This window comes from Muscardinus avellanarius, assembly GCF_963383645.1.
Source record: "Muscardinus avellanarius genome assembly, chromosome: 19".
Lineage (NCBI taxonomy): Eukaryota > Metazoa > Chordata > Mammalia > Rodentia > Gliridae > Muscardinus > Muscardinus avellanarius.
Window position 1 is genome coordinate 44,093,241 of NC_137805.1, and position 18,262 is coordinate 44,111,502.

The 18,262-nt window shown below is 50.3% G+C and overlaps 1 protein-coding gene across 1 annotated transcript in view; it reads left to right on the top strand.

Moving 5' to 3' along the window:
- The window catches only part of TRPC4AP (transient receptor potential cation channel subfamily C member 4 associated protein), a gene marked incomplete at both ends in the record, with an annotated part of 77,121 nt that overhangs the window by 57,859 nt on the left and 1,000 nt on the right, over positions 1-18,262 (top strand). The window contains 9 exons of the mRNA XM_080716407.1: positions 1,788-1,954; positions 8,630-8,761; positions 9,875-9,933; positions 12,129-12,230; positions 13,457-13,540; positions 14,501-14,591; positions 16,042-16,182; positions 16,615-16,723; positions 18,054-18,166. Of these exons, the coding sequence (XP_080572533.1) occupies positions 1,788-1,954; positions 8,630-8,761; positions 9,875-9,933; positions 12,129-12,230; positions 13,457-13,540; positions 14,501-14,591; positions 16,042-16,182; positions 16,615-16,723; positions 18,054-18,166 (998 nt within the window). The remainder of the gene's footprint in view (positions 1-1,787; positions 1,955-8,629; positions 8,762-9,874; positions 9,934-12,128; positions 12,231-13,456; positions 13,541-14,500; positions 14,592-16,041; positions 16,183-16,614; positions 16,724-18,053; positions 18,167-18,262) is intronic.

An 18,262-nucleotide genomic window follows, 5' to 3' on the forward strand; every position in this document is an offset into this window, starting at 1 on the left:
CTATACCCCCAGCCCTATTTTATTTTTTATTTGGAAACAAGGTCTTGCTAGGTTGATGAGGCTGGCCTTGAACCTGTGATTCTCCTGTCTCAGCTTCCTAAGCACTGGGATTATAGGCATGCACCACCATGTCCAGCTTGGCCAGTGCTCTCTTAAAGGGATCTAGCAGCTGGGCGTGGTGGTGCACTCTTGTAATCTTAGTACTTGGGAGGCTGAGACCGGAGGATCACAGGTCCACAGAGAGCACCAGCAGGTGGTGAGACTCTCAGTAACCCAGAGATAGAATGCCTCTGGAGTCAATCCTCAGTACCAAAAAAAATAAAAACAGAATTAAAAAAAGGGGGGGGTGTAGTGATGACCTAGGCTTTGTAGGCATGTAGTGCTGGGCTTTTCTTGTGTTCCTCTTTGGTCCTCACAGTAACCCTAGCTGTCTACAGTTAATAGTACAGAGCAATCAAAGGGCTCGGGAGAAGGTGACTTACCCAGAGTCACAAACCAGCAAGTTGTAATTCCAAAGCCCTCCATCTTCATTCCTTTTTCTCCTCCCTTTTCAAGGGTGGACTCCTTTGTGTCTTGATGAGCCAGTTTTGTCTTTTGTTTGCTCACTGGTAGTAGAGTACATTTAACAGGTACCTGAAACTGTGAGTCCAATGCCTGACACGTGTGGAGTGTCCCACACATAGCTACTACCTGCCTCCTACCATTAGGAATGATGATATTATGTAAAATAAGAACCTGCTAGACCAGGTGTGGTGGCACACGCTTGTAATCCCAGTACTTGGGAGGCTGAGACAGGAGAATTGCAGGTTCTCAGCCAGCCACAGCTACTTGTGAGACCCTCTGCAACTTAGTGAGACCCTGTTTCAAAATAAAGTGTAAAAAATTGGGCTGGGTGAAGCTCAGCGTTAGAATGCCCCTGGGTTCAATCCCTAGTACCACACACACACACACACACACACACACACACACCCAAAAAAGCAAGCAAGAAAACCTGCTGGTAGATTTAATGTCAGCTCTGTCTCTTACCAGTCTTGTTGAAGCCTGGTCTGCTCGAGAAAATTAAACCTAGAAAAGTTTGGCTGGGTCTTTGAAAAGTAGGGGAATCTTGAAAGAGAACCCCTCAGGCTCAGCAGTGTACCTCATGGGATCTGGACAGAGCCAAGGCCTCACAGTCCTTAGTGACCTGCGAGAGCGCCACATAGTTTGCTGTCAGACATCCCGCTTGCTCTTCCTGGGGCTCTGGTCAGTGGCCAGAGAGGGAGTGGCAGGGGGGGGGGAGATTATGCTGCTGCATTGACTGTTTCAGAGTATTTTTACTTTATGTTAAAGTTGATGAGCTCTGGAACTGCAGAACCCATTTTTCTAAGTTTGTCTGGCTTCTGGAGGTTTTTTTTGGTGGTTGTTTTTTGTCTTGTTGTTTTGTTTTGTTTTGGTGGTAGTGGGGTTCCTGGAAACCCTTCTACCTCCGGGCTACACTCCCAGACCTATTTTTTTATATATATACTTTTTATTTGGAAACAGGGTCTCTTAAGCCAGCACGGCTGGCTTTGAACCTGCGCGATCCTCCCGTCTCCGCCTCCCAAGCGCAGGGATTACAGCGTGTGCCACCATGCCTGGCATTAGCTTCTGGAGTTTTGAGGGAACTTTGTGGCTTTCAAGAATCTCTGAGGCAGACCTGGGCCCAGTCTCCTGGCTGTTACCTCCAGTCTGTTGAGAGCTGGTTGAAGGCAGAATGTGTTCGTGTTCCTCGGGAGCCCTGACTCACGCTCTCCCCGGGGCTGTGTCAGCCTCCACTGTGCTCCCTCCTCCAGGCGCATCAGAGGAGAGCGGGCTGCCTCACACGTCAGCCAGGACGCAGCTGCCCCAGTCGATGAAGATCATGCACGAGATCATGTACAAACTGGAAGTGCTCTACGTCCTCTGCGTGCTGCTGATGGGGCGACAGCGAAACCAGGTGGGCGCCTGCACTCGGCACGGGGGAGCCAGCGCGAGTGCTGCCCGGCTTCCCCTGCTGTGCCACGTGTGCCTCCTTCAGCCTTCATGAAGAATGGCACTCATGAGCCCAGCAAGGCGAGTGGGTGGTTTTCTTCTCATAAGGAAACCGGGCTCATTCCAGGGCTTGGGGTCTTTCCACCGTACCTTGCCATCGGCAGCCTTTCTAGACGGCATTGCACAGGATGGGCTTCTCACCTTACAACGTGGAGATGAAGACTGGCTCTCTAGGTATGCTGGAAGAGCTGGTAACCTGATGTTGGCTCAGAGTGGTGGGACAGAGCCAGAGCTGCGTCCACTCCTGCAGCCAGGGTCCTACGGGAGCTCTAGACACACTGGATTTCCCTTGGCCTTGGAGCAGAAGAAAGGAGCACGTTCCCATACCCGATGTAGGGAGACTCTCCTCAAGACTGATGAGAGCTAGCTCTTCTCCGCTGACAGTGCCATTCTTCTAGGGAGGACTCGTGGGGAGGAGAGGCTGGGGCTCAACAGTCCTCATACATTTTTCTGAGTCAGGCACTGGACATCACAATAACAATTGTGGTGAGGTAGCCAGGGAAAAACCTCACTGAAAAGATGCCATTGGAATGACAATGCCTTTTGAAGAATGTGAGGGCATCCAGCATGCCCACCAGCTAGAGGCAGCAGCCCCTGAGATGGGCCTGGGCCTGGTGGGTCAGTGGAACAGAGAGGAAACCTGGGTGGGTGGCTGGAACAAGCAGCAAGGAGAGGAGGACTAGGGGTCGTGTGCCAGCTTGCCCTGGGCCATTGTAAAGACTTGACTTTTTACTGTGAGTGCTGTGAGCAGTTGATCTTCTGGCTGCTGTGTGAAAGACGGGTCTGCAAGGAAGAGAGTAGAGAAACCCTTTTGGTTGGACGAGGAGAGCGTAGCTAGGAAAAGCATGAGGGGGGCACTGGTGGGAAGGGGTTGCATTCTGGGCATATTCTGAAAATGGATGGATGGATGGATGGATGGATGGATGTATGGATGGATGGATGGATGGATGGATGGATGGATGGGAAGGATTTGCTGATGATTCAGATACTGACATAAGGGAGAAGAGGTAGGGGTAGCTCCTAAGGTTTGGGTCTAAGCTAGTGGGAGGGTAGATCTGCTGTTTACTGAGATGGTTAAGACCAGTAGGTGAGGAGTGGAGGGGCAGGCTCAGGGACAGAGATGATCCTGGCTTTGAACAAGGCAGGTTTAGGTGGCTGCTAGACTCAGCTCTTGACTGCCTGGCCCTGGAGCTGGGGAGAGGTCAGAGCTAGAGGAGTTCCTGGGTATCCTAAGACATAAAACTAGGACTGTGGGTGAGAGGCCAAGCTTTCTCCTGTGGCCTGGACACGCCTTCTCGAGTGGAACTTGTCTGTTACAGAACAGGACAGTGGCGACAGCTCACATGTCTGAGTGCTGCTTTTTCAAGGCGCTTTACAGTTTCTCATACTGAGTCTTCAGGTGTTTGGAAATCACACGGTAGGTGTGGCCCCATCTTCCTGACTTGATGCTTGGGTACACAATAGGCAGTGAGAATTAAGTGCCTCTGCCCTTTCTCTCACCTCAGCAGTTCATCCTCCACCTTCCTGTTCCAGCTCGTTCTGAGTCGCTGTGACCTTGAGGTGAACTGCGTGCTAGGATAGTGCTACTTCCTAGAGGAGGGACTGCTGGTGGCCTTGGAGTCCTGTCCCACTGAGTTCTTTCTGTGTGCCAGCCGTGTTGGGACATGGATTCACAGATCCTGCCCAGATGGTAGCCACAAAAGGGTTTCCATGGCTAGGCCTCAAGAAAGGCTTCCTCCTTGAAATACCTTTTTTTTTTTTTTTTTTTTTTGGTACTGGGGATGAAACCCAGGGGCATTCTACCTCTGAGTTACACCCCTAGCCCTATTTTTTATTCTTTATTTTGAAACAGGGTCTCCCTGAGTTGTAAAGGGCCTCACTAAGTAGCTGAGGCTGTTCAAGAACCTCATTCCTCCTGTCTCAGCCTCCCAAACGCTAGGATTACAGGTGTGTGCCACCATGCCCAGCTTGAAATACCTTGTTAATGTATAGTTGGGCTAAGTTCTGTGACCGACCTCAGCTGAAGCACTCCCTAAAAGCCATCAGTCTCATCCCTCTGCTGCTAATGAGAATGATCCACATAGTAGTCATTTTTCTCAGTGCCCAGAGCTGCTTCCACATCACCTCATCGAGCCCTTGCAGCAACTTCATTGTCCCCCATTTTCCATCCTGGGGCCCAGGCTCAAAGTAAAAGGTGGCCCAGAGTCACAGAGCTAGCTGGTGAGCCCAGGGCTGCCCTGGCCCAAAGCCTGGGCACTCAGCCCCTTCTGCCTTTCCACCCTCCCACTGCAGAGCCAGCTGAGAGGCTAGACCTGAGCATAGGAACAGTGCATTTCATCAGGAAAGCTTGCCCAACAGGTAAAGAAGCTGGTGTTTTCAAGTAAAAGGGACGTATAACAGTAGAAACCTCAGACCTACCACTGGTCTGGATTTTAGGAGACCCAGGTTCACCTCAGAAGGCCCATTTCAGCCCTGTGACACACACCTATTTGTGTTGGGGGAGACTGAGCTGTTTTATTTATTTACTTATTTATTTATTTTATTGTACTCAGGGGCGTTCTATCCCTGAGCTACACCTCCAGCCCTATTTTATTTTTATTTTGAAACAGGATCTTGCTAGGTTGATGAGAGTCTCACTACGTACTGAGGGTGTCCTCAAACATGTGATCCTTCTGTCTCAACCTCCCAAGTACTGGGATTACAAGCATACACTATCACGCCTGGCTTATTTTATTTTTTGTATCTTAAAACAGGGTCAGGTCTCACTAAGTTACAATCCTCCTGTCTTGGCCTCCCAAGTACTGGGATTATAGGCATATACCAATGTGTCCAGCTCCCCACCCTTTTTGCTATATTGTCCAGGCTGCCCTTGAGCTCCTGGGCTCAAGTGATCCTTCTGCTTTAGCCTCCCAAAGGTCAGGTGCTGCAGGTGTGCACCCCCACACTCCCACCCCGTATCTTGAGCCTGGTTGCTAGTCTGTGCATTGAAGCATTCTCACTGGATGAACTTTCAGGGCCACTGGATTGCCAACTTTTTGTCACTGTGATATGGCCAGAACTTAGGGTTCTTTGGATTGAGAGAGGATGGCAGTTGTCTTGGTGGCTGCCACAGGTGTCAGCCACACTTTTCCTTCACCAGTTAGGCAGAGTAGGGTAGACCAGGCTGGGTTTTACAGAGGCCTGAGCAGCAGTTTCAGTACCAGTCATTTCTCTTGGTCTGACAGATTCTGGGCTGCCTGTGTATCTCACACTGACCAGAGACTGTGACCTCTGTGTCCAGAACATTCATGGGAATGGAAGTACCACTGGCAGTGCCTTTACCAGGTTTGATCTCACAAGATTAGTTTTGCAAGTGGTAGGCTGGAGAGACCTCAGGTGAGATGCCTGAGTTAGGTGATGTCTCCTCCGCTGGCCTCGCTTGGGCCAGCCTTGCTGAGCTTCCTTCCCTTGGGGCATCCTTGCCTGAACATGGAGCTTTGCTCCCAGCCTCATGTGCAGTCTACCTTTATCCATAGATTTCCCTGAGAAGGGGTAGGAACAGCTTTGTTTCATGTTACATAAAAGAATTTACTAGGCAGATAATTCTCATAGTTGATACTGATTAGTTCCAATAAATTCTATCTTCCCTCCAATCTGCAACATTCCGATTCTTCCATGAAGCAGCTAATTTTACCAGTTTTTAGTGGATCTTTCTTCTAGAGATTATTTGTGTTTATAAAAGCAAACTTAAGCCAGGTGTGGTGGCACACACCTTTAATCCCAGTACTTAGGAGGCTGAGACAGGACTATCGCAGTTCACGGACAGCCTCCGCTACTTGGTGAGGCCCTTTGCAACTCAGTGAGACCCTGTTTCAAAATAAAGAATAAAAGAATAGGGCTGAGTGTGTGTGTTGCTCGGAGGTAGAATGCTCCTGAGTTCCAGCTCCAGTTTCGAAAAAGATTAATTTTTTTATTAATTAGTGGTATGCCAGGCATGGTGGCACACTCCTGTAACCCCAACATTTGGAAGGCTGAGACAGGAGGATCACAAGTTTAAGGCTAGCCTCAGTAATTTAATAAGGCCCTGTTCCAAAATAAGAAAGGGCTGGGAATGTAGTTCCGTGGTAGCACCCCTTTGTTCAGTTTCTAGTACCAGTTTGGGTGAGCACGCATGCATGCACATAAACACACACATGCACACATACCCAAGACACAGTAATACGGTGTGTACATACTTGCTTTCTTTTTTCTTTCTTTTCTTTTTTTTTTTTTTTTTTTTTGGTGGTACTGGGTGGGGTTCCTGGAAACCCTTCTACCTCCAGGCTACACTCCCAGACCTATTTTATACTTTTTTATTCGGAAACAGGGTCTCCTAAACCAGCACGGCTGGCTTCGAAACTGCGCGATCCTTCTTTCTCCACCTCCCAAGCGCAGGGATTGCAAGCGTGCGCCACCACGCCTGGCTCATACTTGCTTTCCTAATATATATGTTACCAGTTGTTCAATTCACTGCACTTTTTATTGGTGCTTTGAATCTCATCAAGTGTATGTACCATTATTATTTAATCCTCATTGATAGACATGTAAGCTATATCTGGTTTTTGGCATTACAGACAGTGCTTCCTCCAGTAACATTATAAATATGTCATTTATCTTTTTGTGTGTGTGTGGTACTGGGGATTGAATCCAGGGCAATTCTGCCTCTGAGCTATACCCCCAGCCCTACTTTATTTATTTTGAAACAATGTCTAAGCTGGGTGTGGTGACACATACTTGTAATCCCAGTACTTGGGAGGCTGAGACAGGAGGATCACAGGTTCTGGGCCAGGCTCAGCTACTTGTTGAGGCCCTCTGTTACTTAGTGAGACTCTGTTTCAAAATAAAGAATAAAAAGATTGTGCTGGGGGTGTAGCTCAGAGGTAGATGCCCCTGGTTTCCATTCTGAGCACCACACAAAAAAATAATTTAGTATTGAAACTAAGTTGAGGAAGGTCTCACTAGGTAGCGAGGCTGGCCGCAGACCTGCGGTCCTCCGGTCTCAGCCTCCCCAGCACTGGGATTGCAGGTGTGCGCCACCACGCCCAGCTGACGTTTATCATTTGCATAGGTCATTGTGAGAGTAACAAAGGTGGAATTGCTGCTTAAGTTGAAGACGGGTTTGTAATTTTTAGAGATCCTGTCAGGCCGCCCCCTCCCCGGGCAGTTCATACTGATGTGCCCTCCCACCAGCAACATGTGAATGCACCAGGTGGCCAAGTTACCAAATGATGCCAGAGTCAGGAAACTGTCTCCTTTGCCCATCTGAAAATGTGGAAAATTAATTGGGATTTGAATTTCTCTTATCCTTGTAAGTGAAGTTTTTTTTCACATATTTAAGAACTTTCTATTTTCCTATCTGTATCCTTTGTCCATTTTATTACCCCTGTGGGATTTATTTATTTATTTTTTTGTCTTAAGAGACTTGCAGAACTCCTCATAGAGGAAATGTGCTCTGCCTGTGATACAAGTTGTCAGTGTGTTTTCTATTTGTTATGTTTGACCTGTGGCTTTGCTTATTGTGAGTCTTTCCATGCACAATGTTAAGAGCTTTGTGTGGTTGAAATCAGTCTTTTTTCTTGGCTTTCAGGTTTAATATAATTTTTTTTTTTTTTTTTTTTGGTACTGGAGGTAGTGGGGTGTTGTTGTTGTTGTTGTTGTTGTTGTTTTGTTTTTTTTTGTTTTGTTTTGTTTTTTAACAGGTCTGGGGTTGGAACCCAGGAGCATTTGACCTCCGAGCTATACCCCCTGCCCTAGTTTTTTTTATTCTTTAATTTGAGACTGGGTCTCACTGAGTTGCAGAGGGCCTCACTAAGTAGCTGAGGCTGTCCGCAAACTGCGATCCTCCGGTCTCAGCCTCCCGAATGCTGGGATTACAAGCGTGCGCCACCACGCCCGGCTATATAGAATTCTTTAGAAAGGCTTTTCTACTCTTAGGTCATTTTTTAGGTCTTCATAGAGTTCTATTTATTTATTTATTTTATTTATTTGTGGTACTGGGGATGGAGCTCAGGGCCATTCTACTCTGAGCTATACCACAGCCCTATATTTTATTCTTTTCTTTGAAACAAGGTCTCACTAAGTAGCTGAGGCTGGCCACAAACCTCAAAATTTGTCTCAGCCTCCCAAGTACTGGGATTACGAGCGTGCGCCACCACGCTCGGCTTTTGTTTTTTACTCTTCGTGTCTTTCCTCCAGTTGCCAGCGATCCTACTATAAAACGTGAGACATCTTTTTATCTTACTGACTGATGGACTTGCAGGCAGTAAGGGATTTGCTTGAGGTTTCATAGTTCCCACAGGGTAGGCTAAGAGGAAGCCCAGGACTATCTGAAGCCAAGCCATGACGTAGGACCATCCACACAGTGTGGCAGGAGGTGACTGTGAGCGTGATGAATCAGGTTAAAAAGCGTGTTTGTGTGTAGTCGGGTGGGGCACACCTGGGCATTTTCTTTAGACCTCAGCAATCTGCGTTCTTCATCCCAGAGATGGTTGTGGTGCTGAGCATGAGGCTTTGCTAGACTTTGAAGCACATTTGTTAACGCTTTCCCCTTCCGCCCATTCAGGTGCACAGAATGATTGCAGAGTTCAAGCTGATCCCTGGACTCAATAATTTGTTTGACAAGCTGATTTGGAGGAAGCATTCAGCATCCGCCCTTGTCCTCCATGGTCACAACCAGAACTGTGACTGTAGCCCGGTGAGCAAGGGACCATGGGGACATGTGGGAATTTACTTGTTAGGAATAGTTGCTTCATTACGTGCTGCTGACCTTGACCTCTTGTTCTTGGAGAATAAAGCAGAAACTGAAAATCATATTTTATGTTCCTATAATTGGAAGTCAATTGTTCCATCCCTGGTACTGGGTTTGCCTGTAGGCACCACACACCACCAATGGCCTGCATCAGAAAATGGCTTTGGGATGCTTTGGTCTTGTACAGCCAGCAACTCCCTGTACCTTGTGAATCTCTGTGCCCTAGGCAGAGGAATGAACTGGGAGCCAGCCTTTGTGCCACAGCTTGTGGGAGAGCTTGAATGAGAAACTGAGTCTCTGAGCCTCTGATTTCTAGGAAAGGAGGAACGTGCTCCCGAATGCTGGGATTACAAGCGTGCGCCACCATGCCTGGCCTTTATTTTTATTTTGAAACAGGGTCTCACTAGGTTGATTAAAGTTTCAGTACTTGCTGAGGCTGTCCTCGAACCTGTGATCCTCCTGTCTCAGCCTCCCAAGTACTGGGATTACAAGTTTGTGCCACCACACCCAGATACTAGATAGTTTTCTTTCTTTCTTTTTTTTTTTTTTTTTTTTTGTGTGTGTGTGTGTGTGGTTCTGGGGATGAAACCCAGGGGCATTCTACCTCTGAGCTATACCTTCAGCCCTGTTTTTTATTTTTTATTTTGAAACAAGGTCTTGCTGAATTGCAAAGGGACTCACTAAGTAGCTGAGGCTGGCCACGAACCATGATCCTCTGACTCAGCCTCCTAAATGCTGAGATTACAAGTGTGCGCCACCACGCCTGGCAACTAGATGGTTTTCTAACTAAAGAGAAATCCTCGTTGTAGATGAGGACAGAAGCTCAGAGAAGCAGAGTGACATGTCCAGGCTCACCAGAGCCTCAGTTGTATCTTTTTTCTTTATTTTGAGAGGGGCTCTCACATGTTGCCTCACCTGGTCTCCAAATCCCAGGCTCACACATTCCTCCCGCCTTAGCCTCCCAGGAGCTGAGAGCATAGGTGCGGGCCAGTGACTAGTGGCTGACATTGGCTGCCTTCCTTAAGAGGACTGTGACTGTGACTTTAACATGTGTTTTAGGACATCACCTTGAAGATCCAGTTTTTGAGGCTTCTCCAGAGTTTCAGCGACCACCACGAGTAAGTCTGTGCGTGTGCTGCAGGGACAGAGAGTGCCCCTCCTTGCCTTGCCGCTGACCTCTGCCTGGAGAAGGACGTGGGAGCGACAAGAGCGCGCTGCCACCTCCCCTTGCCAGTCGGTTAGGCTGCCTTCACGCCAGGCGCCAAGCCTTCCTCAGCCCTCCCTGCGTCCCTAAGAAGAGCAAGTGGGAGTTCTGGCCCCCAGCCCCGCACTCAGCGCATCTCCTCCTCACTCAGTCTCAGGCGGGCCAAGCCAGCTGATTGGTCCACCTCTATAGTGAGATGTGCTCCCACCACCCAGTTTTTTTGAGATACATTCTTCCCTCTCATTCTCTCATTTTTTATTTTTTAACCCTTAATGGAGAATGTACAAGAGTGACTTCCTACTATAAGGAAAACATTGTAGGGAATGGAGGAATCGCAGCTGACCCCTGCCCTTGTGAGCAAGAAGAGCAGGCTACTTGGCTCTAGTAATTATGCATGTACAAGGAGCCTGCTGCAGCTGCTGATTAATTTCTTGCAGGAAAAGTCAGAAATTGAGATTTATATGGAAGGTCCTGGTTTTTTGTTCTGTTTTTTTGTTTGTTTGTTTTGGTAGTACTGGGGATTGAACCCAGGGGCATTCTATCTTCAAGTTACACTCCTAGCCCTGTATTTTGAAACAGGGTCTCACCGAGTTGCAAAGGACCTCACTAAGTAGCCAAGGCTGCCCGTGAACCGTGGTTCTCCTGTCTAGGCCTCCCAAATGCTGGGATTACAAGCACCACCATGCCTGGCCTGTTTTTCTTTTGTTGTTATTGTTTTGCAGTGCTGGTAATCAAGTTCTGATTTTTAAATGTTGCTTTAAATTCTTTTGGAACTAATTGCATAAGCTAGCAGAACATGCCCAAGGACAAATGGGGCCCAGGGGCCTCTACTTGGCAACTATCCTCTGCTCATATCTGACCCTGCCCTGTGGGGCTGTTCTGGCCAAAGGCACCAGTCAGTTACAGAAGTAGTTTTTGTTTGGTGATGTTTGAGGAAGTGAGTCCCTGGATTTCATCTTAAATCCACATTTTTGTGTGCCAGGCTCAGGAGAAACAGTGGTGAGTGGGAAGAGCTGTGGCCGTCATGAAGGATACATTCTAGGAAGGAGTCAGGCGTCAGTCAGACAATGTCACCGGTGGATGGGTGTGTGCTGACAAGTGGACATAGTATTTGGGAGGGAAGGATGACTGGCCAGCGGGTGCTCGGGGACTTTTTGCTGCAGAACTAATTTGTCTTCTGAGGCCTGGGGGTCAGTAGTAGCAAATAGGGTGGAGACACAGTGCAAGAGGGGTCATCCCGGAGCTCTGCGTGTGCAGACGCCCAGCAGAAGGGAGCACGACTCGGTACAGCTCCAGAGGTGGCCACCCCGGGCCTGCCTGCAGGCCACCTTCACAGCCCTGAATGTTATGTATTTGAAAGCAGTGGTAAGCCAGGCATGGTGGCGCACGCCTGTAATCCCAGTACTTGGGAGGCTGAGGCAGGAGGATCGTAGGTTTGAGGACAGCCTCAGCAAATAATGAGACTTTCATCAACCTAGTGAAACCCTGTTTCAAAATAAAAATAAATTAGGGCTGAGAATGTAGCTCGGAGGTACAATCCCTGGTCATACACACATGCGTGCACACACCCGCACACATACACACAAGCAATGGAAGCTTTTTAAATGCAGTGACAAGACTTAGGGTATACCTCGGTGGTAGAAAGCTTGCCTAGCATGTATGAGGCCCTGAGTTCAGTCTCCAGTACTGCAGAGTCTGCCTGTGTGGCCACTGGGCGTGCCATGGCAGGCCGGCAGGTGACTGACCACGCTGAGAGCAGGTGCTTCTGAGAAGCCATAGGAATGTCCAGCAGGCAACAGAAGGGCCTGGGGTGCAAAGGGAAGGAGCCAGTTAGTGATTGTAGCAGGCAGAGGTGGGTGTGGGGCCCAGGGTGCCCTCCTGCAGCATGCCACTGAGAGGTGAGGGGCAGGGGCGGGGGATTCTTAGTCTCCTGTCCCCACAGGAAGCGGGCGGGAGACTCCGTGCACTGAAGCAGTACCAACCCAGTGCAGCCGTCTTCCTTCCGCCATGATGGCCCGAGTCATGGCCTCACCTGCTGCCTTGGCTTGTAGATGGGAGCCGAGTGGGTGCTTGTCAGCCGCCCAGCTGTCTTCTACCTGCTTGTTTCAGGAACAAGTACCTGCTGCTCAACAGTCAGGAGCTGAATGAGCTCAGCGCCATCTCTCTCAAGGCCAACATCCCCGAGGTAGAAGCCGTCCTCAACACTGACAGGTGAGCTCAGGTGCGGGCAGCTTTGGCCACAGCCCCGCGTCCTGTGCGCGGAGCTCATGGTGAGCCACACGGGGCTGTGCCCAGCCCCTCACGTCACTACAGTCCCGCGCGCTCCAGGCTGCCAGGCACCTGTTTGTGTCCCTGCGCTCTCTCGTGTCACCTCCCTGCAGCCTCAGAGCGAGTGTCGTCATATGACACTCTCCAGAAGGCCTTTCCCCTTGCCACATGCATCGGGCCCCTTTCCTGCCCAGCACAGCCATATGCCAAGCTGCCCCCGACCCCTTGTCCTCCGACCTGCTCATGCTCACCTCGTCTCTGGAGTAGGGTAGCAGTGCCAGGTCACAGGAGCCGAGTTAGGGCGGCGCCCACCCGGAGCCATGACTTCCCATCCCACCTCCTCTTGAAGGCAGCAGACTTTTTTTGGGGGGGATACTGGGAGTGGAACTCAGAAGCTTTCTACCTCCGGGCTATACTCCCAGACCTTTTTTATATTTTATTTGGAAACAGGGTCTCACTAAGTTGCTGAAAACCTCACTAAGTAGCTGAGGCTGGCTTCGAACCCGTGTGATCCTCCTGTCTCAGCCTCCCAAGTGTGGGGATTACAGGCATGTGCCACCACGCCCGACTAGCAGCAGACTCTTCATTCAGATGAAATTAAACGTAGCTCAGGTCTGATGTGTCTGCAGGGGATAAAATCAGAGCTGCTCTGCCTGAAAATAGAGTTTAAGGGCCTAAGAGCCCTGCCAGTGCAGCCGTCTTCCTTCCGCCATGATGGCCCATGTCATGGCCTCACCTGTTGCCTTGGCTCGTGGATAGGAAGCCGAGTGGGTGCTTGCCAGCCGCCCAGCTAGAGCTGGACCCGGGCAGGGAGGGCCTGGGCCTGCCTCGTTGGCAGACTGTGCCTCATCTGGCTTATCCTGTCAGGCTCTCAGACCTGCTTGTGGAAATGGCCCTTCCTCTGGCACTGCTGAGCCTGGTCTGGCTCTGGATGTGCCCTGGCCTCTTGCCAGCGGATCTGGGAAGGGAAGCTGGCCTGAGGTGTGGGAAGGCTGTGGTGGTTCATCCAATGACTGTGGGAGTCTCTGGGGGCTGTGGACCCACATGGAGCGTGAGAGCGCCCTGCAACCTTGGAAACGTCCCCGAGGCTTTTTATCTACCTGAGCCATCGGAGGCATGCAGCCCAAGGCCCTGTCCTTCTCGGATCTGCAGTGCTGTCTCTGTTTCAGGAGTCTGGTGTGTGATGGGAAGAGGGGCTTATTAACCCGCCTGCTGCAGGTCATGAAGAAGGAGCCTGCCGAGTCTTCTTTCAGGTGAGCCTGAGGATACATACCTGCCACTCCTGGAAGGCCCAGGAGCCAGGTGTTTCCCAAGTGGCTAGAATCACCTCCTTTAGCCCCCAGCACCCTCGAAATGCAGTCCCTGTTGAAGGTGGAAGGCTGACTGCTGCCTGGCCTTGTGTGGCTCAGCAGCTAAGTGGCACCTTGCTGCTGCAGGCCAGTGGAGTGTGGCAGGGGCCCAACACTCCCGGTGCCTGCTGTGTTCTGGTGCTGGGAAGGTGGAGAGACATGGGGTTCAGACCCTGCTGTGTGGCGCTCCCTGGGGCCATAAGAAAGACACGTGAAAAGACGCCTGCTTTGATGCAATATGGAAAAGAGTGGAGCTGGAGCTTCCCGGGGCCGGGAAGGTGGGCACAGACAGGGAGGCCTGCTCAGAGTTCCTAGGCTCCTCAGAGCTGTGGGCAAGAGGAAACCCAGCAGGGATGGGTGTGGAGCTGTCAGGAGGCTCCGTCCCAAGTAGGTCTCTGCCACCTCGGCCTGTCTTACCCGGACTTCCTGTCATGGATCCCAGCTCAGCTGTCTGGCCCACTTCATCAGCATCGGCCATGTCTCTTCTAGGCCACCCAGCACATGTGCACTCATGGTCTGTCTACATCTGCCCTCTGCTTCCCATGCACGTCCTGGCCCCCAATTCCACGTCCTCCCATTCTTCTAAAATGGCAGAGCCTGGCATGTTTTCATATGGGATTTGCTGGAGCCATATAGAAGACTGTTCCCCACTGAGCTGTCAACCCTAGGAGGGTGGGGGTTCTCAAGGTCACTGCTGCATCCCCAAAGTCTAGGATGAGGCCCAAAGCCCAGAAGATGTCCAGTAAATGTCTGCAGAATAAAGGAAAGGGCAGCAAACATCTCCCAATCCCTGGAGGAGTCTAACCTAGGCCAGGAGAGGGCAGCCTTAGCCACCTGGGTTAGGGGTAAACGTTTGGGTTGCAGGTTTTGGCAAGCACGGGCTGTGGAGAGTTTCCTCCGAGGGACCACGTCCTACGCAGACCAGATGTTTCTGCTGAAGCGAGGCCTTCTGGAGGTACGGCCTAGAGGAGCTAGGGTGGCCATTCTGTCCTCCCCAGCTTCACTCCTGCTTCCCTGTCCTGAGCCCCATGCAGTCTCTGAAGGATGAGGATGAATTGTGTTGTTTTCAGTGGGTTTTTTGCTGTGGGGAGGATAAGGGCCTAGAGCTACCTAGCAAAAGAAAGCCTTTTGACCCTAAGGATATTTTGATATTGACTAAAAGTTAATTTTCCTTGATTGAATAATAGCTTGTAGGAAAAGCAAAATTTTTAAAAGGTGGGGATGGCCAAATTATAGTTCATTTTTTAAAAATTGATATGGATAAGAAACTGACCCATGAATTATAAAAGTTATATTTAGCCAGGTGTGGTGGCCCACGCTTGTAATTCCAGCACTTGGGAGGCTGAGACAGGAGGATCGTGCAGGTTCAAAGCCAGCCTCAGCTACTTAGTAAGGCTCTCAGCAACTTAGTGAGACACCCTAATTCCAAATAAAGTATAAAATAGGTCTGGGAGTGTAGCCCAGAGGTAGAAAAGCCCCTAGGTTCCACCCCTAGTACCACACACACCCCAAAACAAGCCATATTTTAAAAGCCAGGTGTGGTGGTGCCTTCTTGTAATTCTGTACTTGGGAGGTTGAGACAGGATTGTAAGTTTAAGGACAGCCTCAGCAAGTAGTGACACTCTCATCAACCTAGTGAGACTCTGTTTCAAAATAAAAATAAAAATTGGGCTGAGGGCATATTCAGAGGTAGAATGCCCCTGGGTTTGATCCCTAGTGCCACCAAAAAAAAAAGTTATGTGAAGAAGACTTGATACAGCTGAGCATGGTGGCCCACGCTTGTAATCCCAGCATTTGGAAGGCTGAGACTGGAGGATCGCGGTTCACGGACAGCCTCAGCTACTTAGGCCCTCCTCAACTTAGTCAGACTCTGTTTCAGAATAAGAAGAAATAGGGAAGGGGGTATAGCTTGAAGGTCAGATGCCCCTGGGTTCCATCCTTAGACCCATTTAAAAAAAAAAAAAAAAAGATCAAATCAATTTAACTTCAAGAAAGTGGAAAATGTTGGAAACAGTTTTAACTATTATGGAAAACTTTTATCAGGGAGTTAAATTGGCCTTATGTTCTTGAAAAAAATTCATTGATATTGGTATAAACAATTTTATTATTACCACAAAAATAACCATGGGTCATGTCTTTGAGTGGCCAATGCTGGGTCTGGAGAGCTCGGGTCTTGTTGGTGACCGCAGAGCAAGTCAGAGGCTACAGCTGTGAACCCTGGGCAGTGAGTGGGGATCCTGGCCCTGTGCTTGGAGCCACCAGCTCCTCACAGAACAATCTAGACAGGTTCCGTTGACCTGGAGGCTTGCCCCAGGCAAATGTGTAGTGTGAGCTCCGTGCCAGCCCCCAGTGGGAGACAAGTGGGGCCAGCCACAGCCACACCTTCGCTCTGCCCTCCTCACCAGCACATCCTGTACTGCATTGTGGACAGCGAGTGCAAGTCCAGGGACGTGCTCCAGAGCTACTTTGACCTCCTGGGGGAGCTGATGAAGTTCAACGTTGATGCATTCAAGAGATTCAATAAATACATCAACACTGATGCAAAGGTATGACTCGCAGGGCGTGCAGTCTGTAGCATGGATCATGAGTTTCTTGGCAGTCTTGAAGTGTGGGCTTTATGGAGCACGCTGGAATTTAGTGGCAGTCTTCAGACTGAACCCTGGAATACAATCCGGGCTGCGCGTGGGGGTGTAGGAGTAGGAGTGAGTGGGTGGTAAACTCCGGGGCTGGGGGTGGCGGGAAGCTCAGGACGGGAACTCGCCTGGCTTATTAGACTCTGGGGAATGAGACAGAAACCCAGCCGAGGCCAGTCGAAGTAAAAGAGGACCCTGGCATCCCACTGAACAGTACGAGACTAAGCCGCCAGGTGGGGAAGCTGCTCTTGGGATAGAGGCTCCCTGCCTTCCCCTGCTGGGGACACCCACTCTGCACCCTGACAAGCCACCTGCTGCCTCCCATGAGCGCTGTTCCCGCTCCAGTTCCAGGTGTTCCTGAAGCAGATCAACAGCTCCCTGGTGGACTCCAACATGCTGGTGCGCTGTGTCACACTGTCGCTAGACCGATTTGAAAACCAGGTAGACATGAAAGGTGAGAAGAGGCCAGGACTCCAAGATGAGTGGAGCAGCCTGGAGGAGCAGGTCTTGGCTGGTTGGCTTTCTAATCAGCTGTTTGAGTTTTCTCTATTGTTTGTGCTTCCTTTAATGAGCATGCGCGACATTTTGATCAAGGAAAAAAGGCCATTGTTGCCACATAAACGCAAAAAACAAACCCCCCCCTTTTTTTTTTTTCCAGAAAGGGAGCCTGGGGATTGAACTCAGGGGCACTCTGCCTCCAAGCTACTTTTTTGTTTTGAAAGGTTGCAGAGAGTCTTGCTAAATTGCTGAGGCTGGTCTTAAACCTGCAATCCTCCTTTCTCAGCCACCCAAGTACTGGGATTACACATGTGTGCCACCATGCCTAGCTCTCTTCTGGGATGGGATTCCTTTGGGTGAGCAGGACACGGTCCTTCTGAACATGCACAGTGGCTGAGCTGTGCCGAGGTGTGGAGTCGTATGCACACGTCCCTGTTTATGTGCACTCAGTTGGTTTTTTTGTACTGTGGGGGGAGTCTGTGGCATCCAGTAGGCTCTCACAAATTTCTGAACCCCTCCAAAAAGACATTTATCCCTTGTCAAAGTCACTGTCATTGGTAGTAAGAAGTGTCCCGGTGCTGGGGCCATGGTATATCCCTATGATCCCAACTACTTGGGGCAGCTGAGGCAAGAGAATCACAAGTTCAATGGCCTGGGAAGCTGAAGACTGTCTCAGAATAAGGTAAAAGGGGCTGGGAATGGAGTTCAGTGGCAGAACACCCTGAGTCTAGACCCAGTACCAAAAGATAAAAACAGTCGTCGTATCCTGCTCATTTGGTAATTTAGCCCCTGGCCTCCTGTTTCTGCCCCAAGGGGTCTGTTTCAGAGGAACAGCCACACGGACATTGGTGCAGTCAGCTGTTGCCCCATGGCGTGGGCAGCTACCACTCCGCGCTCGAGAGTGGGTGTGGACACGCGTGTGAGATGTGTGGGGAACTAGTGAAGTTAGGAGGTCTGGGAAACGGGTTGAACTGTCCTTCACAGTTTTCTTAATTAGCATCACCAGTTTGTCCTTCTACAAACACATGCTCTCCCATGGAGAAGAGCTAGGTCTGGTACAGGCCGGCAGCGTGGGCTCCGGGATGGCTGCTCCAAGCCTGGTTCCCAAGGACTAGGTGGGGCTTTGCCTGGTGGGGAACAGTGTCGCCGCTGCAGCAGCTTTTGTCCTCTTCATCTGAGAGAGGCTCCCAGCTGCAGAATCAGGATCCAGGAGGGCTTAGCCAGAGGCACAGGTGGCTCAGCCCTGGGCCCGCGCCTGATGCTACCACCCCTGCCTCTCTCCGCAGTGGCTGAAGTCCTGTCCGAGTGCCGCCTTCTCGCCTACATATCCCAGGTCCCCACACAGATGTCCTTCCTGTTCCGCCTCATCAACATTATCCACGTGCAGACGCTGACCCAGGTAAGAGGCCCAGCCACGTGAGGCAGACGGGAGGCCATTGCGGCCCCACCCTCAGCTTCCCAGGCTTCACCCCGTGCCCCGTTCACAGGGCCTAAG